Source organism: Mobula hypostoma, chromosome 21 (assembly GCF_963921235.1).
Source record: "Mobula hypostoma chromosome 21, sMobHyp1.1, whole genome shotgun sequence".
Classification (NCBI taxonomy): domain Eukaryota; kingdom Metazoa; phylum Chordata; class Chondrichthyes; order Myliobatiformes; family Myliobatidae; genus Mobula; species Mobula hypostoma.
The window spans coordinates 54772265-54785856 of NC_086117.1; the positions used below are offsets into that span (position 1 = coordinate 54772265).

Below are 13592 nucleotides of genomic sequence, written 5' to 3' on the forward strand. Positions count from 1 at the left end.
CTGCACTGAATCTCACTGATTAGTCAGGGACACTTTCCAGCAGAACACAGCACACTGGGGCTCAGTCCAAGTATGCCTGGTCTCAGAGAGCAAGACGCCAGTGAGCTTGGGCATGCCTATCATCATAATGGGACAACACAGTAGTGTACTGGTTAGTGCAACACTATTATAGCCTTGGGCATTGGAGTTTAAAGTTTAATCCCAGCGTCCTCTGTGTAAAGTTTATAGGTTCTTCCTGTAGAAAGCATGGGTTTCTTCTGCGTGCACCAGTTTCCTTGCGTAGCCCAAAGACGTACTGGTTAGTAGGTTAATTGGTCATTGTAAATTGTCCCGGGATTAGGGTGGAGTTAAACTTGTGGGTTGCCTGCGGCACAGCTCAAAGGGCTGGAAGGGTCTGTTCTACACTGTATCTCTAAATAAATAAAATTGTCTAGCCCAAGGTGTTTTGCTTTTTACATGATAAAGAACAGACTGTTTTAAAAGATTCACTTGGTTTTACTAAGTTCAAAGTAACTTTATTATCAAAGTAGATGTATGTCACCATATACAATTTATATTTTCTTATAGACATCCACAGTAAATACAAAGAAACACAATAGAATTAATGAAAAACTGCACACAAGACAGACAACCAATGAATAAAAGGCAATAAATTGTGCAAATACAAAAGAAAAAAAGATAATACTAAATATCAAGGTATGAGACGAAGAGTCCTTGTAAGTGAGTCCATTGGTTGTAGAAACATTTCAGTGATGGGGTGAGTGAAGTTATTCCCTTTGGTTCAAGAGCGTGATGTTTGAGGGGTAATGACTGTTCCTGAACCGTGTATTTCCATCAGCCAGTCTCTACAACGATATTATTTTTATTTCTGCAAAGTTTGGAGAGATTTACATGTTTTCACAATGCATTATTCTGGTGAAGCTCTCCCTACCATTGAGCACATCTACACAGTGCGCTATCGCAGAAAAGCAGCATCTGTCATCAGGGACCCCCCTCCACCCCGGACATGCTCTCTGCTCGTTGCTGCCATCAGGTAGAAGGTATAGGGACTTCAGGACTCTCACCAGGTTCAGGAACAGTTATTACTCCTCAATCATCAGGCAGGAGGCACAGGAGCCTCAGGACCCAAACTACCAGATTCAGGAACAATTACCACCCCTCAACCATCAGGCTCTTGAACCAGAGGTGATAATATCACTCAGCTTCACTTGCCCCACCTTTGAAATGGACTGAGTTTCAAGGACCCTCCGCTCATGTTCTTGATATTTATTGTTTACATATTTATCTGCCTGTCTATCTATCACTCATTCTTATTTTTTCCTTACTCTTGTGTTTGCACAGTTTGTTGTCTTTTGCAGACTGGTTGTTTGTCCGTCCTGTTGGGTGTGTTTTTTCAATGGTTCAGTACTGTTTCTTTGTATGTACTGTGGATGCTCGCAAAAAAAAATGAATCTCAGGGTTGTATATGGTGACATAGATGTACTTTGATCTGCTTTCTATTTTGTGCCAAGATACCTTTTAAGATGAACCATACTGTAAGTCAGGGGTTCCCAACCTGCAGTGCACGAACCCCTTGCTAATGGTAGAGGTCTGTGGAATAAAAGAGGTTTGGAACCCCTGCTGTAAGTATTCAGCAGGTAGGAAATGAGTAATGCTGGAGTAGGCCTTCAACTGAAGTCACTTTGGTTCTCTCTCTTCAGATGCTGCTTATTTCCACCATTCCTGGTTTTATTTGAGATTACAAGCATCTGCAGCTTTTTTTCATTTAGGTTTCCAATTTTATAAATTGCAGATTTTCATAGTAGGCAGAGTGCTATAAGAGCACAAGATATAGGAGCAGAATTAGGCCATTTGGCCCATCGAGTCTACTCCGCCATTCCATCATGGCTGATTTATTATCCCTCTCAACCCCATTCTCCTACTTTCTCTCTGTAATCTTTGATCCCCTGACTAACCAAGAAACTATTCTGCTCTGCTTTAAGTATGCCCAATGACCTGGCCTCCACAGCTTCCTGTGGTAATGAATTCCACAGATTCACCACCTTTTGGCTACAGAAGTTTCTCCACATCTCCCTTCTAAATAGATGTACCTCTATTTTGAGGTTGTGTCCTTTGGTTTAATGAGATACCCCTCTCATTCTTCTAAATTCCAGCAAGTACTGGCCCAGAGCCGTCAAATGTTCCTCATACATTAACCTTTTCATTCCTGGGATCATTCTCATGAACTTCCTCTGGACCCTCCTGATGCCAGTGGATCCTTTCTTAGATTGGGAGCTGTAGTTTGCCTTATTGCAAAAATAATGTAAATATCTATGGGCCTTATCTTTGAAAAAGACTGTAACCTGCATGAATCTTGGAATTTGTTGAATAAAATAACACAGAAACAGGTCATTCAAACCATCTTGCTTGTTCCAGCTCTTTGAATGAGCTCTCCAATTCCCAGGCACCGACAAGGGTTCCTTAAGGTTGTCCTCACTAGTGAGGAGCTCCTACTATCTAATAAATACTCTCAATGGCCTGTATCTCAAATAGCCTCTGACAACCATGTCAAGCTCCTGGCCTTCACATGTGTCTTGGCTACGAACTCTGGTAGAACCATTTCTTCTGACAGCAGAAGGGGCAAAGGTGGGTCACTGGCACTTTGAAACTAGTCGCTTCGGGCAGATGGAGCTGGTCAGACATGTTTGGCAGCCCTTCTAGAAGAAGGAAAACTCTGATCTCAAACCTCCACTGCTTTGAGGCTATACTCACTCATGGGGAAGGCTTCGGGAGTAAACCCCGAGGAAAAAATCCAAAGCTCGGGTCCCTAGGGCAGCCCTGTGTTGAGTTCAGTGCTGACTGATAACTCCTACGATGCTGCTGGTGCCAAACTGTATTGGTCTCTGCCGTTCCTTTAGATTCATCAGCTGCATGGGTAACAGCTTGCTGACAATATCATACTGCTGACTGGCTTGCTAGGACGCAACATCCACGGTCAAACCCAAGCAATGAAGGCTTCGAGTGAACGAGACCCTTTTTGAAAGATCTATCTAGTCAGTTTCTAGTACCTGCATAGATTCTAGTTTATAACAAACTATGCCAGATAAATTAATTCTTATCCTTGAGCTTCTGTCTCCAACCCTTCTCTTTATTTTGCAAAATCATTCATAATTTGGCACTACGGTGGTGCGCAGCAGTTAGCTCGGGGCATTGGTGTTGAGAGTTCAATTCCCGCTGCTGTCTGTAAGGAGGTTGTACTTGCTTCCTGTGAGCACAGGTACTCAGCTTTCCTCTTGGTGCTCTGGTTTCCTCCCACAGTCTGAAATAATTGGTCATTGTAAATCAGTGTTTAGGATCACTCACTAATTTACAGTGTATTCGGCTAGGGTCAATTAGGTGGGTTGCTTGTTGGTGCAGCTTGTTGGGCTGGAAGGGTGTGGTCTGTGTTATATCTCTAAATAAAATAAAATTAATTTTCAGCAGCTCTCAATTTTCTTCCCTAAGCTTCGGTTGCCTCAGGCTAATACCTTGAACTTCTCAGTTTCTCCATAGAATTGAAATCCACTCTCTGGAGCATGTGCAGTCAATTTGTTCACCCTTTTTCCTATTGTGTGGTGCTCATAATAGAACCTCATGCTTCACATGAGTTTAGCCATTTACTTTTAGGTACAGTTTTAACATTTGTACATAAATATGCTTTGTGTTGTATAGAGGAAACAGTAGAAAAGACACATCTAGACAGAATGTAGTTATTGAATCATGGAGTCATAGAACAGCCCTTCAGCCCATCTATTGCCAAACTGTTAACCTGCCTTGTCCCAGCAACTTTCACCTAGAGCATAGCCCTCCATATGCTTCCTATCCTTGTACCTATCTAAACTTCTCTTAAATGCTGAAGTCAAATTCCCATCCACCAATTCCGCTGGCAGTTCCTCACTTTGCCACCCTCTGAGTGAAGAAGTTCCCTCTCATGTTCCCCTTAAACTTTAACCTTTCACCCTTAACCCATGACCTCTAGTTGTAGTGTTGTTCCACTTCAGTGGAAAAAGACTGCTTGCTTTTACCCTGTCTATACCCTCATAATGTTGTGTACCTCTGTCAAATCTCCCCTTAATCCCCCATAAACCCATGATCTCCAGATCAAGTGGAATTCTGCATTGACTATTCCTTATTTTTGAAGATATTGACATCAGCCTGATGTACCTTTTAAAGTAAGCTTATCTTTGTTTTAAACAGGAGGCTCCAGCACAAAGTACAGTTGCCTTGTGCTCTGAAAACAGTACTTCAGAGGCCATGCAATTTGAGGTTCAGCAGGAAGGAACGAGTGTCTCCACTGCAATGATCACACAATCAGACTGTGCCAGTTCTGCAGATAAATCTGTTAATGATGGAAAACTAATAAAAGGTAAGCATGGAGCCGTGCTCACATTTTTTGCAGGACAATATTTTATGCCATGTTAGTGTGACGCTATTACAGCTCATGGCAGTGGAGTACAGAGTTCAATTCCAGTGTTCTCTGTAAGCAAGTTTAAATTTTCATCCTGTGGGCACATGAGTCTCTACCAGGTGCTCTGGTTCCTTCTCACTGTCCAAAGACTTACCAGTTAGTAGACTAACTTATCCTTTTAAGTTATCCTGTGATTAGTCTAGGGTTATATTGGTGGGTTTCTGTGCGGAATGGCTGAAAGGCTGGGAAGGGCCTGTTCATTGCTGTATCTCACAAATTTCTACAGATGTACCGTGGAGAACATTCTAACTGGCTACATCACCCTCTGGTATGGGGGAGGTGGGGGTTACTGCACAGAATCGAAGTACGCTCCATCATGGGTACTACCCTCTGCATATCCAGGACACCTTCAAAAAGCAATGCCTCATCAATTCCCCCCCACCCATCACCCGTCACGCCCTCTTCTCACTGTTGCCATCAGGGAGGAGGTACAGCAGCCTGAAGACACACACTCAATGATTCAGGAACAGCTTCTTCCCCTCTGCCATCTGATTTTTGAATGGACATGGAACCCATGAGCACCATCTCATTTTGGTTTTTTCCTTTTTTTTACACTAATTTAACGTACTACTTTATATGTATTTTAATTCACAGTTTTTTCTTCTATGTATTGCATTGTACTGCAAATTTCAGATCATGTGCCGGTGATATTAAATCTGATTCTGATTCTAAATAAATAGACAGAATCTTAGAAGCAGGCGATAGAAGGTTTGAACTCTGACCAAGATGATGTATACACACTACATATCTGTCAAGACGTGTGAAGAGAAAGTTCAGGTTAAATGCTGAAGTATCTCCAAGCAAGACATTAACTTGTCTGTGTTTGAGCATTGATGTATGAGCTGCACGCAGCCAGCATTGTCTGTTATACTCTACCAATTGAATTTTAATGTGCTGAATGATAATTATTGAGTGCTTTGCCAGTTGGACCCACCTGCATTGTCCTGAGGCAATTTCACATTACAACTATTTGGGACCTACCTACAGGAAAGATGTCAATAAAGTTGAAAGAGTACTGAGAAAATTTACAAGGATGTTGCCTGGTCCAGAAGTCTGATTTTTTTTAAGGAAGGATTAAATAGGTTAGGACCTTATTCTTTGGAGATGAAGATTGAGAGGAGATTTATTGGAGGGATACAATATTGAGGGGTATGGATAGGGTTAATGCAAGCAGGCTTTTTCCACTGAGGTTGGGTGGGACTACAATCAGGAGTCCTGGGTAAGGGTGAAAGGTGAAAAGTTTAAGGGGAACATGAGGGGAAACTTCACTCTGTGGTAAGAGTCTGGAATGAGTTGCCAGAGCAAGTAGTGGATACGGATTTAATTTCAAAGTGTAGGAGAAGTTTGGATAGGTACATGGATGGGAGGGATATGGAGGGCTATGGTCACCATGCAGGTCATTGGGAGTAGGCAGATTAGAAGGTTTCAGGGACTAGATGGGCTGATGGGCCTGTTTCTGTGCTGTACTTCTCTACGATTTCTATAGCACACATTAGATTCTTCAGCAATGCTTTCTCAGACTATTTGCAAACATGGTGAAATCTCTGTAGGACCTTCTAGGTGAGATTTGCTTCAGTCCATATGATATTTGCCTGGTTTCAGATATGGCTCTCATGTTGCCAAGTAAGTACACAGTGGCTACCCCTGGCATTTACCCATATAAATTGTCTGATAAACTTGCAAGCTACAAACTGTGTTTATAACACTGGGGAGAAAATCAAAATGTAAATGCTTTTGCAAATTTTCAGACTCAGGATCAATGCCTTACTCTGAAAACTGCCAGGTTTGGGGTTTCTTCGTTAATATGGTGAGCTAGCAAAGGCTTTTGTCTGCGGGGCAAAGGAGCATGAGAGGTAACTTGACAGAGGTGTACAAGATGATAAGAAGCATCAATCCAGTGGAAATGGCTAATAACGAGGGGCCATGATTTTAAGGTAATTGGAGGAAATTATAGGGGGGTGTGAGAGGTGAGATTTTTAAGCAGAGTGGTGAGTGCGTGGAATGTGCTGACGGGTGACGGTAGAGGGAGATACGCACATGGATCAATAGTTTGATGGTTCAATTTAATATCAGGGAATGTATACGGTCTGAAATTCTTACCCTTCACGGACGTCCACAAAACAGGGGGAAAAACCCAAAGAATGAAAGACAGAAGACGTTAGAACCCCAAAGCTCCCCTCCCACATATAAACTGCAGCAAAAGCATCAACTCTCCCCCATCCCCCCTCCCTCTCAGCGAGTTCTGAGAGCAAGAACCCACCACTTGCGGAGAACCATAGATTGAGCTGCAGCAGTAGATCACTGCCTCTGACAAGACCCCAGCCACCTTAAAAAGAAAAAAGACACGAGAAAAGACGAATTAAACTGTTTTGTGGACAGACTTGGAAAAATGGAGGATTATGTAGGAGGGAAGGTTTATATTGATCTTGGAGTAGGTTAAAAGGTTGGAACAATATTGCGGGCTGAAGGGCCTGTACTGTGCTGTGATATTCGATGTTCTGTTGTTCAGCTATCACTTCCTACTTGAAGCCTTTTAGTATAATGCACAGGTAACCCCAGGGTGATGAGCCTCTGCTTCATTGAAGCATAGGCTCAGTCTTTGTAAATGATTATGGAGGGAGGGGGAGTAGTGGTAAGGGGAATCCAAAGGCTTGGTGGCAGGTTGATGGGGATGAGGTGCAGAGGTGCCTGGAAATAGCAGGGAAGGAATGGGACTCGAGCGATTGCTCCCTTGTGAGCAGCAAGAAGGTGGATTGGGCTCTTTCTGTTAAATGTGTACAATATAAACATTCAAAGTTCAAAGTAATTTCTTTATCAAAGTAATTTTTTTTATTATCAAAGTACATATGTCACCATGTACAGACCTCACATTTATTCTCCTGCAGTTATTCACAGTAAATATAAAGAAGCCCAATAGAATCGATGAAAATCCATACACAACATGACAGACAAACAACCAATATGCAATGACAACAAGCTGTAAATACAGAAAGGAAAAAAAATCAATAATAAATACACAAGCAATAAATATTGCGAACATGAGATAAAGTATCCTTGAAAGTAAGTCGTTGGTTGTGGGAATGTTTCACTGATGAGTTTAGTTAAGTTATCCCCTCTAGTTCAAGAGTCTGATGGTTGAGGGGTAATATCTGTTCCTAAACCTGGTGGTGTGTGTCCAGAGGTTCCTGTACCTCCTTCCTAATGGCAGCAAAGAGAAGAGAATGCAAGATTGCGGTTGTGGTTTTAAAATCAGTCACCCCTAGAATGGATGGTTTTTTCCTGTCTGTCAGAAGGTTGAGAGACATGGAGCTGTGTACACCACTAAGGGTGATGGAAGCAGAGTCTCTTACTGTTTTTAAGGTAGAGATAAATGAATTCTTGATAAGACAGAGGGCCAGATTACCCTTGGGGTTAGGTAGGAATGAGGTGTTGCAATTGCAGACAGATCAGCCACGATCTTGTTCAGTTGCTGAGCAGGCTTGAGAGCATTTTGACCTGCTACTGTTCCAAATATATCCAGAACATACCCTCTTCTCATTACCATCATCTAGGTGTAGGTACAGGAGCCTGAAAACCCACATACTAAGGGGAAGTAGCTGTACCATGTATTCATGTCTGAAAGGTCAATGAACCCTTGAACACCATGTTATTCTATTTTTTTGTGCTATTGTTCTGTGATTTATAGTAATTTTTATGTTTTTGGACTGAATTTGCATACTTAAGCCCTGTCATCCCAACTGGGACATAGGCCACTGACAGCAGCTTGCCAAGGGTCCTGTGTGCTGGGCCAGTCTTTCAAGTTTTCTCAGGTGCAGCCCATCTTCTTTCCATCCAGAGTTGAGGACTTTGGAGCTTTTGTTGGGGTTTCTGTAGTGCTGGGTTTTTATAGGGTGGGGTTCCTAGCCCCCAGCAACCCTCTTCCGCTGGCAGCCAGGGTTGGGACCTTTTACGGCAGAGTCATTGTTCTGTGATTTATAGTAATTCTTATGTTCTTACACTATACTACACGGAAAATAAACAGATTTCATGTCATAGGAATCAGAGATGATAAACCTGATTCGGTGGTTTATTCAGTGCCCATTCAGTGCACATTGCTCTGAATATTCTGGATACCAAAAAAAGTCACATTTCTTAGGGGTTGTATAGAACAGCAGATAATGTGTACAGTGGATTCTGGTTAATTGGAACAAATCTGGAACAGCACATTTTGGCCCAATTAAGCAGTTGTCCCAATTAGCTAAAGTTTCATGGAAATAGTTTAAGAGGTATAAAAAAGAAATAACTTGTGGTATTCTGGAGTTCAGAGTTCAATTCCAACACCACCTTAAGGAGTCTGTGCATCCTCCACGTGACCACGTGGGTTTCCTCCTGTGCTCCAGTTTCCTCCCACAGTCTAAAGATGTACTGGGTTGGTTAACTGGTCATTGTAAATTATCCCATGATTAGCATAGGGTTAATCAGGTTTGTTGGGATGGGGCAACGTGGCTCAAAGGGCTGACTCCATGCTGTATCACCATATTAAATAGCGGTCCCCAACCAGTGGGCCGCAGAGCATGTGCTACCGGGCCATGAGGAAACGATATGAGTCAGCTGCATCTTTCCTCATTCCCTGTCACGCACTGTTGAACTTGAACATAGGGTTGCCAACTGTCCCATATTTGCCAGGACATCCTGTATATTGGGCTGAATTGGTTTGTCCCATACGGGACTGCCCTTGTTCCATATTTCCCTCGCTACCAAATAACACATAAAACCGAAAATAAATAACACTAACATATAGTAAAAACAGGAATGATATGATAAATACACAGCCTATATAAAGTAGAAATAATGTATGTACAATATAGTCGGGAAGATGAAGGCAAAACCGATTTGTGGGAAAAAAAGTCGGCACATACGTGCATGCGCACACAGGTGCCCACGCAAGGCTTCATGGTCATGGTAGTCTTTCCTGGGGTAAAGTGTCCCGGGATTTGACTGCTACTTTTGTCCCTTATTTGGGAGTGAGAAAGTTGGCAACCCTAGCTGTAAAAGACATGCTGAGGTGAGTTTAACCCTACTTGAACACCCCCCTCCCCCCCCCCCGGGTCGGCTGGTCCGCAAGAATATTGTCAATATTAAACCGGTTTGCGGTGCAAAAAAGGTGGGGGACCCCTAATATAAAATAAAAATAAACTCTTTATTAGTTATTGATGGAGGAATTCATCCAGTGTACATGCATTACCGTGTTCTTTTCATTGACTGTAAGTGAAAAAATTGGTGCAGACACCTGATGTAGATAGGTGTCGTGGACTCTTGGGAAAGGCCTAAAGTTTTTTTTTTAGACAATTAAAAAAGCAAAATTATCAGATGCAAACACGAGGAAATCTGCAGATGCTGGAAATTCAAGCAACACACACAAAAAATGCTGGTGAACGCAGCAGGCCAGGCAGCATCTCTAGGAAGAGGTACAGTCGACGTTTCGGGCCGACACCCTTCGTCAGGAATGATCAGATATTGCTTTTTGATTTGGCGTCCTTTGGCTCAAATGGATAACAAGCACACACAACTGATGCTGTTTAAAAACTGTTCGCTCTAAGCATGGTTTAGTGTCTAACGGGCACACAAGTGCATGTAACTGATACTAGTTAGAAACTGTTCGGCAACAGTCTCCTGTCCCAATTATATGGCATAGTGTCCTTAATAATGGGGGAATTGCAGCTATTTTTCAATTAATTTTTGTTCTTTAAAAGTTGCCTTAAGTAAGCGGCTGCCCTGATTAACTAATGGCCCAATGAACTGGAATCCACTGTATTTTGTTTTGATCAGAGAAGGAAGTTTATTTTTAAAAGTCTTGATTGTGGGGAACTTTCATTACATTGGGCATCTCCTTCACAGCATCTTTCGCGCCGATAAGTTTTGCGATTAAGGCAAAAGAAAATGATATGCTCCCGCTGGAGAAAAAGCGAGTTAAACTGGATGATGATAGTGATGAAGACCAAGACATACAGGAAGCTGTCAACAATGAAGCCAGCAAAGATATCCCTCCCTCCCTCCCTCCTGAGGAAAAGAAACCTCAACTTACAGCAGAGGAAATAGAGGCAAAACAAGGTAAGCTGACAGGCGTGACATTTAGAGGAGATGTTTTAAACACAGACTGTGTTCTCTTGTAATTCTGTGCTAAATTTAGAACCTGATTTTTGTGGAGAAATTATCCTTTTGCTTCAAATAGATTGTATTTGTTGTGCCGAGCAGTAATTACTTTCCATTTTTTCATTTTCCATATTTTATTGAACCTGTTGGTCACAGAAAATGTGGAGAGAGTCGTGTTTTCTTAGTTTGCATATGCTTTAATACATCTTGGCACCCTATGTTAAAAATAATACCGACAATGAGGCATTGGTCCAAAATTTAGTGAGTTTTGCCACAGAATAACAAATATGATCAATTTGCCTCTTTTTTTTTGGCATTGAAATTCCAGGACTTGAGTTGCACGTTGCTGAGTCTGTTGTTCTTATTTGAAAACACATTAGTTCAAGGTAAAACTGAAATATTTCTTCATTCCATAAGACCATAAGGTAGAGGAGCAGAAATAGGCCATTTGGCCTTCTGATTCTGCTCCACCATCCATCATGGTTGATTTATTATGCCCCTCAACCCCATTCTCGTGTTCAAAGTATATATATGTCACTATATGCAGCCCTGAGAGTCATTCTTCCCTTCACCCTGTAATCTTTGACCCTCTGACTAATCAAGAACCTGTCAACCTCCGCTTTAAGTACACCCAATGGCTTGGCCTCCACAGCCATCTGTGGCAATGAATTCCACAGATTTACCACCCTCTGGCTAAAGAAATCCCTCCTAATCTCTCTTCAAAATGGACATCCCTCTACGCTGAAGCTTTACCCTCTTGTCCCAGACTCACCCACTGTAGGAAACATCCTCACCACACCCACTCTATCTAGGCCTTTCAATATTCAATAGGTTTCAATGCGATCCCACGTCATTCTTCTGAACTGGCGAGTATAGGCCCAGAGTCTTCATATGTTAATTGTGTAAGTATCCCAAGTAGTCTGTTCACTCAAATTATCTTTATTCGGTAGGAAAGGAAAGTGGACTCTTGTAATAAAACATGCTCTACTTAAACTAGCCACTTAGGGGTTCATTTATTATCAAAGCATACAACTTGAAATTTTTCACCGGGTAGCTATTAAACCAAGAAAGAAAAGAAAGGCAACACGATCATTAACCCCCCAAATCCTTCCTCCCTGCACAAAAAAAAAGAAACAAATTAGAACAGGCACATTGACTCCAAATCCCTCCTCCTGCACAAAAAAAAAGAGCAAAAAGGGAACAGTCACATCGACCCCCAAATCCCTTCTCCCACACTAAAAGAAACAAGAAAGATCAGGTGAAAAACAGAAAATGTAAAAAATTTAAGACTGAGAAAGAAAAGTCAATAGTCCATGTCTACATCCAAATTGCAGAAAACCTGGGGGGCATTTGCTGGGCCCAGTGGCAGACCTTTCCCCTTCCGGATCAGAGCAATCAAAAGATAGGCAGCCAGTGCTTGCTCTCTGTACTTGCCTTGATTCTTCAATCTCCCTTGTTTTAATTGGCAAACAATAAAAGCTCTAATTGGCGAAATGGAGTCAAACAACGGCTTGCGCCCCGTCCTGCAACCTTCTCGACACAAAGTTGGCGCACGCTTCCACTGTCTGCTGGAGACCTCTGAGAGACTGCAGAGTGCTGAAGCACCCAAATGATCTCCAAGCTTCTGCATTCACCTTGATGTTTCAGTCTCCCTCGTCACTTCAGAACAATAGAAGCTTTAATCAAAATGGAGTCAAACATTGGCATGTAGCCTGACCACAATGAGGTTCGCTCATACCACCACTGCCTTCAGGAATCCTTTCGGAAACTGCAGAGTGCTGGAACACCCAAACAATCTCCAAACAGCAAAACACAGGCTCCAACAGTTCCAGAATCACATCCAAGACGAAAAACAAATGTAAAAGACATAAAACATGTGAAATATGTACAGGAAATATGGGATATCATATCTTACGAGGCAGAAATCACTTCTGCAACACGTACAAAATGCTGGAGGAACATAGCAGGTCAGGCAGCATCTATGGAGGAGAATGCACAGTCAGTGTTTTGGTCTGAGACCTTTCAGCAGAATAGTCTCAGCCCGAAATGTCAACTGTATATTCTCCTTCATAGATGCTGCCTGAGTTGCTCCAGCTTTTCGTGTGTGTTGTTCAAGATGTCCAACATCTACAGAATCTCCTGAGTTTAGGAATCACTTCAAGTAGTGTTTACTTAAGTAAAGATTGTATTTTCCTTTATTTAGGGCAGCATGATAGTGTATGGTTAGCACAACGCTTTACAGCACAGGTGACCTGGCTTCAATTCCTGCCGCTGCCTGTAAGCAGTTTGTATGTTCTCATGACCACGTGGCTTTCCTTTGAACTGTGGGAATTATATAGTCATAGTCATACTTTATTGATCCCGGGGGAAATTGGTTTTTGTTACAGTTGCACCATAAATAAAAATAGTAATAGAACCATAAATAGTTAAATAGTAATATATCTAAATTACGCCAGTAAATTATGAAATAAGTCCAGGACCAGCCTATTGGCTCAGGGTGTCTGACCCTCCAAGGGAGGAGTTGTAAAGTTTGATGGCCACAGGCAGGAATGACTTCCTATGACGCTCTGTGTTGCATCTGGGTGGAATGAGTCTCTGGCTGAATGTACTCCTGTGCCTACCCAGTACATTATGTAGTGGATGGGAGACATTGACCAAGATGCCATGCAACTTAGACAGCATCCTCTTTTCAGACACCACTGTGAGAGAGTCCAGTTCCATCCCCACAACATCACTGGCCTTACGAATGAGTTTGTTGATTCTGTTGGTGTCTGCTACCCTCAGCCTGCTGCCCCAGCACACAGCAGCAAACATGATAGCACTGGCCACCACAGACTCGTAGAACATCCTCAGCATCGTCCGGCAGATGTTAAAGGACCTCAGTCTCCTCAGGAAATAGAGACGGCTCTGACCCTTCTTGTAGACAGCCTCAGTGTTCTTTGACTAGTCCAGTTTATTGTCAATTCGTATCCCC

General features: G+C 42.4%; 1 protein-coding gene across 4 annotated transcripts in view; it reads left to right on the plus strand.

Moving 5' to 3' along the window:
* The window catches only part of sfswap (splicing factor SWAP), a 189788-nt gene that overhangs the window by 63652 nt on the left and 112544 nt on the right, over positions 1 to 13592 (plus strand). For all 4 annotated transcript variants that reach the window (XM_063074057.1, XM_063074058.1, XM_063074056.1 and 1 more), the window contains exons 11-12: positions 4216 to 4384; positions 10364 to 10576. In XM_063074057.1, the coding sequence (XP_062930127.1) occupies positions 4216 to 4384; positions 10364 to 10576 (382 nt within the window). The remainder of the gene's footprint in view (positions 1 to 4215; positions 4385 to 10363; positions 10577 to 13592) is intronic.